Raw genomic sequence first — 7,834 nt, 5'->3', positions numbered from 1 at the left:
GAGTGTTTTTAAAAAGATCATAGTAGAAAAAGAAAGGTTTACTATTTCCTTCAAGACATTGGTGTGTACCTCAAAAGGTGACATCTATGTGCTGAACAAATAACATACAAACGGGCAGCTGATGGCATAGTGCTAATGTCGCTGGATTCCCACATGGCTGACCACAGTTCAAGTCCTGGATCCAGTAGTTCGAAACTCATGCCAGGTGCTGTGTGAGTGTGCTCAAGATCCTGGGAGGAGAATGAACTGTGGCATGGCCATCCCCGTTGGGGAGTTACTTCTCATCAATTTCCCTCTCACTAGCTATCTCCTTCACCCACCCAGTGCATGTGACCTAAGGCAAAAACTTTTAAAACAAACAAAAAATCCAAAGAATTACTTCTTAGGTTAACAAGAGCTGATTAGAGCCAAAGCCTTTAAAACAAACAAAAGCCAAAGAATTACTTCTTAGATTAGCAAGAGCTGAAACGTGGGACAAGCAGGTGGTGTGGCAGTTAAAATGCTAGACTCCCACATGGCCAACCATGGTTCAAGTCCCAGACTTGGTGGCTTGGGAATCATGCGGGGCGTGTGTATGCGTGTGCCCCAAATCCCAGGAGAATGGAAAAGGATTTACGGCATGACCACACCCCCCAAGGTGTGATTTTTCGCTTTTCCTCTCACCATCTGTGTAGTGAACATACTTGCTCTACAGTAAAAACCTTAAAGAACAGAAAAACAAGCCAAACAAAACAAAACAAAACAAAAGAGCTGAAGCATGTCGAACTTATATTTCACACAATTCTTCTATTATAGTTTTTTAGTGGGTAGTTGCTGAACACCTTATGCACATAGTTTTCAATCTAAACACTATGTGAACTAAATTATTCAATCATTAATGATAAATACATCCCATGATACTCTTACCATCAAATTTGGATAGAAGTAGAAATAATATAGGCATCAGAACAACTGTAGCTACAGCATAGTTTTTGTAAGTTCTAAGGGGCCAGCAGGTGGCATGGTGGTTGGGGTGTTGGACTCAACTGTGGTTCATGTCCTGGACCTGGCTGTCCCTCTCTCTTTCACTTTCCCTTTCTATCTCTCTCTGGCAAGGGTGCATGCCATAGAACAAATTAAAATAATAATAATAATAAATAAAAAAAAATTTAGGAGGTTTTTGCTATAGGGCGTGTGTGCTCGCCAGAAAGACTGAGAGAGACAGAAAGTGAGAAATCACACCCCCATGGGGGATGGCCACGCCACAATCCCTTCTCCTCTTGGGATCTTGGGCACGCACACAGATGCGCCTGGCTAAGTTTAAGTCACTGGGTCCAGGACTCAAACCGTGGTCGACTACATGGGAGTCCAGCGACATAGCCATTACGTCAACTGCTAGTCCCAATAATAATTTTTTTGGGGGGGAGGTTTCTGCTATAGGGTGCATGCACTCGCCAGACAGACAGAGAGAAATAGAGAGATAGAAAGCAAGAAATCACCCCCCAGAGGGGATGGCCACATTGCAATCCCTTCTTCTCCATTCTCCTCTTGAGATCTTGGGCACGCATGCATGCACGCACATGCGCCCAGCGTGAGTTTTAAGCCACTGGGTCCAGGACGCGAACCGCAGTCAACTACATGGGAGTTCAGTGATAGCCATTATGCTAACTGCTGGTCCCCAATAATTTTTTTTTTTTTTTTTATAGAGAGATTTTTGCTATAGGGCACATGCACTCACTGAAGAGACAGAGAGATAAAAAGTGAGTGATCATCTCCTAGAGGAATGGCCACGCCACAATCCCTTCTCCATTTCCATCCTGGGGTCTTGGGTACACATGCACATGCACCTGAAGTGATTCTGAAGCCGTCAGGCCTGGGACTCAAACCACAGTCAGCCATGTGGGAGTCTAGTGACATAACCACTATGCCATCTGCTGGTCCCAAGAAATAATCCTTTAAAAATTTTTTATTAGTTTTTTTTTTTTTTTTTAGAGGTTTTTGCTATAGGTGTGTGCACTCACCAGACAGACAGAGAGAGACAGAGAGATAGAAAGCGAGAAATCAGCCCCTGGGGGGATGGTCTCTCTGAATCCCTTCCCCTCCATTCTCTTCTCGGGATCTTGGGCACGCATGCACATGCGCCCGACATGAGTTTTAAGTCACTGGGTCCGGGATGCGAACTGCAGTCGACTACGTGGGAGTCCAGCGACATAGCCATTACGCTAACGCTGGTCCCATTGTTTTAATAAGTTTTAACTAAAATACTGGAGTAATATAAGGTTGTTAACATTAAAATCAATTATTCTTGGGGACCAGCAGGTGATGTGGTGGTTAAGACACTAGACTTTCATGTGGCTGACTGCAGTTTGAGTCCTGGACCTAATGATTTGCTTTTTTACTTTCCCTCTCTCCCTCTTACTCTTTTTTTTTTTTGTCTCTCTTGTGAGTGCATGTGTCCAATAGCAAATTAAAAAAATAATAATAAATACTTATTTTTAAAAGTACCCTTTTTTATATGAAAGGTTCAATATTCTCTTGCTAACCAAAAATCATTGCTATATTATTCCATATATGTTGAGGCTGTTCTGAGAGAACAGCAGAATGGAATGAAAAAACTGATGCACCAAAGCAATTTTTACAAACCATTATATCCCCCCGCATATCCTAACATACCTGCCCATTAATTTTTAAAATATAATTATTTTACTTAACTTTATTTATTTATTTTAATTTGACCAGAGAGCGAGCGAGAGAGGGAAAAGTGAGAAAGCAAGTTGCGAGGTCTGGGGCTTGAACCACAGTTGGCCACGTGGGAGTCCAGTACCTTTAATCAGCACAGCACCTGCCAGTGCCCCAGCTGTTAATATTTGTAGAGGGTAAAATCCACACAATTAAGCATGTCTGTGATATACTTTAGATTGCTAGTTTTCCAAAATAAAAAAAGATAATAAGAGGATGAGATAGGAAAGAGGGGGAAAAAACCACCTCTACGTGAGATTTGTGGGAGGAAATAAAAGGACTAAAATACGCAATAGAAATAACCTAGGGCCAATAGTTGGCACAGAAGGTTAAGGCAGCTGGATTGCACATGGCTAAGTGGTTCAAGTTCTGGCCCTGGTAGCTTGAAAAAAAAAAAAAACACCAGGCATGTGTCCATGAGTACTCAAAATCCCCAGAGGAGAAGGGAGAAGGGTTATGGTGTGTCTATCCCCCTCTCTGGCAGGTGGGGGGGCTTCTCACATTCTCTCTTTCTCTCTATGTCTCTCCAGTGAGCTCATGTAGCCTCTAGCAAAACTAAAACACAAACGTAATCTTCTGTAATCTTTTCTATTTGTTGAGGCAAAAAGTAACCCCATAAAACTCACAACTAAACACCCTTTTATTTAGATCAATCATCTTACCTGAAGAGTCCTTGTTTAAAAAGATAAGCACTAATATGACCCCCTTCTAGATATCGGATCTCACAACCAGGCCAAATTTCTTGTAGACTTCGAACTCCTGTTCGTGGAATATAGGCATCTTCTTTGGCTTGTACCACTATAATGAGGCTTGGGTCAACTGGAACTAGGTATAAGATTTTTGAAAATCAACAAATATATATTTATGAAGCTCTAAGATTTTTATATAAATACTTTTAGTCAGATTATACAATAAAATACTGTAAGTAAAACGTTGGTCAAGCTAAAATGCTTTAAGATATAAATGAACTTTAATATTATATCATAATATTAATCTACAATACAACATGTTTGTTCTAAAGCATATACTAAATGCAATGTGTTTTTTAAATGAATAAGATGGTCTTAGACTTTCATGGATAAAATATACATTTAAATAACTAACTTATCTTGGAGAACACATTCTGGAGACAACAAAAATATACTTTTGAAAATTTAAAATTATCTTGGGACCAGCAGATGGCATAATGGTTATATCGCTGGACTCCCACGTAGTTGACAGCAGATCGAGTCCTGAACCTGGCAGCTTAAAACTCATGCTGGGCACGTGTGCGTGCGTGCCCAAAATCCCAAGAGAATGGAGGAGATGGGACTGTGGTATGGTCATCCTCTCTGGGAGGTTACTTCTTGCTTTTTGTTTCTCTGTCTCTCCAGCAAGTGCACGTACCCTACAGCAAAGATCTCAACCAACTAATCAATCAATCAATCAATCGATAGAGCCAGTAGGTGGTGTCATGGCAGGGAAATGTGCTGGACACCCCCATGGCCAACCATGGTTTGAGTCCCAGATCTGGTGGCTTCCTTTCTCACGTCTCCCTACCCCACAGTCTCTCTCTGGTCAAATTGGAAAATAGTAATAATAATAATGTTAAAATTTAAAAATACCTTAAAAATAAATAAATAAATTCATCTTGTAAAGCATCTTTAAGAATATTTCAGCAGTAGTCACACATCGGCAAATATTCCCAATCATATCAAAATTAGTACCTGAGAAATTTGCTACATGAGTACATTCATCCATTACTCCTTTCATAAATATTAAAGATTCTTTCTGAAGTGTGTTTCTTCTTTGTTCTCTACTGAGTAGGTGGTTTGACTGAGGGTTACAACTTGTATAACTACTTTTACTGTTTGAAAGTGTCTGATTAAAGCAGTCCATCTTAGAGGTATCTTGCAATAAGAGTCCTTCTGATGTGGCACTGATAGATGTTTTGTTAGAATTATGGCAATCAGCAGGTTTTGGGGGCACAACTTGATCTGTCGTATCTAAATTTAACGTTCTGGAAACCAGATTAAGGTTAGTTAGCTTGTCTGTGCTGCTAGGAAAACGTCTCACAAATTCTTGTCCCATTTTGAAAGAATCTGCCTGAACACAAAAAAGAAAAAAATAATAATTTACTATAAAATAAGACTTTAACAACCTTGTTAAAACAAAGAGAAAAGACAAATATGTATTAATGGATAAATGCAAAAACAAAATGTGGTATATAACAGAATATTTATCATTCAGGCTTCGAAAGGAATCAAATTCTGACGACTGCTACAACCTGGGTGAACACTGACAGTAATTACCCAAGAAGACAAACAGTGTATGATTCCACTTAAGGTCCATATAGTAGTGGTCAATTTGTAGTGATAAAAAGAGAATGGTAGTGGGGTCAGCAGGTGGCATGGTGGTTAAGGGGGCTGGACTCCCACATGGCGATCTATGGTTTGAGTCCCAGACCTAGCAGCTTGCTTTCTCATTTTCCCTCTCTCTCTCCCAGCTACTCTGTCCCTCCCTAGCCAAACAAACAAACAAACAAATGAAGAAAATAATTCTTTAAAGAAAAAGTTAAAAAAAAAATAAAGAGAAGGGTAGAGGGGTTATTGTGTGGCATGGTGATTAAGGTGCTGGACACCCACATGGCTAATCACAGTTCAAATCCCAGACTTGGTGGCTTGCTTTCTTACTTTCCCTCTGTCTCTCTTTGGTCAAATTGAAAAATAAATAAATAAATAAATAAATAAAATTAAAGAGCTCTTTTTTTGTTTTAAAGAGAGATTTTTGCTGTAGGGTGTGTACACAAGAGACAGTGAGACAGAAACTGAGGAATCAGTCCCCCAGTGGGGCTGGCCACACCACAATCCCTTCTCCTCTCCGAATCTTAGGCATGCAGCCACATGTACCCAGAGTGTGAATGTATATAAACAATGCCACTGAATAACACACTTAAAAAAATAGTAAAAATAGGACTAGCCAAAGGAGGGGTAGTTTAGGAAGCTAGATACCACATGGATAACTGTGCGGTTCAGTCCCATTCCGGCTGGCGTTAAAATCATGCTCGGTGAGAGAGAGTATGTTTGTGTGTGTGTCCAAGAACCTGAAAGGAGGATGGAGAAGGGGAAACTGCAGTGTAACTATCTCCCCAGGGCTGCTTTCTCTGTACAAGGGGAAAGTATTTTCTATGAAAGTCTCCTAAGCATAGTCTAAGCATAAGGACTTACAATATAATTTGAGTAGAAATAAATTTTGTACTATACTGAACACAAAGTCAAAGGAAAAAAATGCTTGGCCATTTACTGTGGAGTAGCATTAACTCAAGTGTCCTGTAAGACCGGAAGGCAAAAAACTGACCACAGGCTCTGATAGCCAGCGTGGCCTGTAAACACGCAGGGCATGTATGTGTGTACCCAAGTCCTAGGGAGCTGGAGCGGGGGGATGGTACTGTGGCATGACAAGACCTTGTTGAGGGTGTGTTTCTCTCTCACACACACGTACATGCAAACAGTGACGGCCTAGGAAAACATACTTTGTAACTCATATGACAAATGGTTGGTCACTTTAATTTATTAGAGCTAGAACTGAGTTATTTTTAAAAGTCCAAAATTATAAGAGAAAAAAAAAGAGCAAAGGATATACACAAAAAGGAACAGAAAATGAAACACGGGTTACTCTTAAAAAACAAAGAAACAGGGAACCAGCAGTTAGCGTAATGGCTATGTTGCTGGACTCCCACGTAGTTGACCGCTGTTTGCATCCCAGACCTGTTGGCTTAAAACTCACGCCGGGCGCGTGTGCGTGCGTGCCCAAGATCCCGAGAGGAGAATGGAGGAGAAGGGACTGTGGCGTGACCATTCCCTCTGGGGGGTGATTTCTCGCTTTCTGTCTCTATGTCTCTCTCTGTCTGTCTGGCGAGCACATACGCCCTATAGCAAAAACCTCTTAAAAACAAACAAACAAACAAAAAAAACCTTGATTTTATTCATCTCTGGTCAAATTAAAATACATGAGTGAATACATAAGGAAATTATAACTATACCATTTTTTCCAGTCAACTCATTAAAAAAAAAAAAACCCACACAGGCCAGCAGATGGTGTAGCGATTATATCACTAGACTCCAATACAGCCAACCATGGTTTGAATTGTGGATCCAGTGATTTGAAACTCATGCTGGACACGTATGCATGCCCAAGATACCAGGAGGAGAACGGAGAAGGGACTGTGGTGTGGCCATCCCCCCAGGTGCTTTATTTTTTTTGGAGGGGGGAGAGGTTTTTGCTATAGGGTGTGTGTGCTTGCCAGAAAGAGAGAGACAGAGAGACAAAAAGCAAGAAATCACCCCTCAGGGGGGATGGCCACGTCACAATCCCTCCTCCTCCATTCTCCTCTCGGGATCTTGGGGATGTACGCACACGTGCCCGGCGTGAGTTTAAGCCACTGGGTCCAGGACTCAAACCGTGGTCCACTACATGGGAGTCCAGCGAAATAGACATTATGCCAATTGCTGGCCCCACCCTCCGGGTGATTGCTTACTTTCCCTCTCATTGTCTCTCTCTAGTGAGTACACATGCCCTAAAGCAAAAAAAATCTCTACACAACAAAACAAAAAACGAACACAAGTTTGACAATATGTTAAATCTGTGAACTTACGGAGAAACAGTCACCTCCCTGGGACCAGCAGATGGCGCAATGGTTATGTCGCTGGATTCCCACATAGTCAACCACAGTTTGAGTTCTGGACCCAATGGCTTGAAACTCACACCAGGTGCATGTACATGCGTGCCCAAAATCCTGAGAAGAGAAGGGTACTGCGGCGTGGCCATACCCCATGGGGGTGTGATTTCTTTCTTTCTTTTGTCTCTCCTGTGAATATATGTGTCCTATAGCAAAAATCTCTCTTAAAAATAAACGTTTATCTTCCTACTAATAATGTAAATTGATGTAACCACAATTAGATGAAAATCTAACCATTTTACAAATGCATGAGGTACTTCAAAAAGTTCACAGAAAAGTGGAATTAAGTTTATTTTGGTGCCAAAAAACCCTAGAAATCCATAAATAGTTTTTTTTATAATATGCATTTTCTTTCTTTCTTTTTTTTTTTTTTTTTTTTGAGAGGTTTTTGCTGTAGGG

The 7,834-nt window shown here is 40.9% G+C and overlaps 1 protein-coding gene across 7 annotated transcripts in view; it reads right to left on the bottom strand.

The window, feature by feature from the left end:
- The window catches only part of ABHD18 (abhydrolase domain containing 18), a 46,790-nt gene that overhangs the window by 4,133 nt on the left and 34,823 nt on the right, over window positions 1–7,834 (bottom strand). For all 7 annotated transcript variants that reach the window (XM_006153146.3, XM_027773684.1, XM_027773685.1 and 4 more), the window contains 2 exons: window positions 4,425–4,803; window positions 3,381–3,543 (listed from right to left, as the gene is read on the bottom strand). In XM_006153146.3, the coding sequence (XP_006153208.1) occupies window positions 3,381–3,543; window positions 4,425–4,803 (542 nt within the window). The remainder of the gene's footprint in view (window positions 1–3,380; window positions 3,544–4,424; window positions 4,804–7,834) is intronic.

Source organism: Tupaia chinensis, unplaced genomic scaffold, assembly GCF_000334495.1.
Source record: "Tupaia chinensis unplaced genomic scaffold, TupChi_1.0 Scaffold000362_1, whole genome shotgun sequence".
Taxonomy (NCBI): Eukaryota; Metazoa; Chordata; class Mammalia; order Scandentia; family Tupaiidae; genus Tupaia; species Tupaia belangeri.
This window is presented reverse-complemented; position numbering and strand designations above follow the sequence as displayed.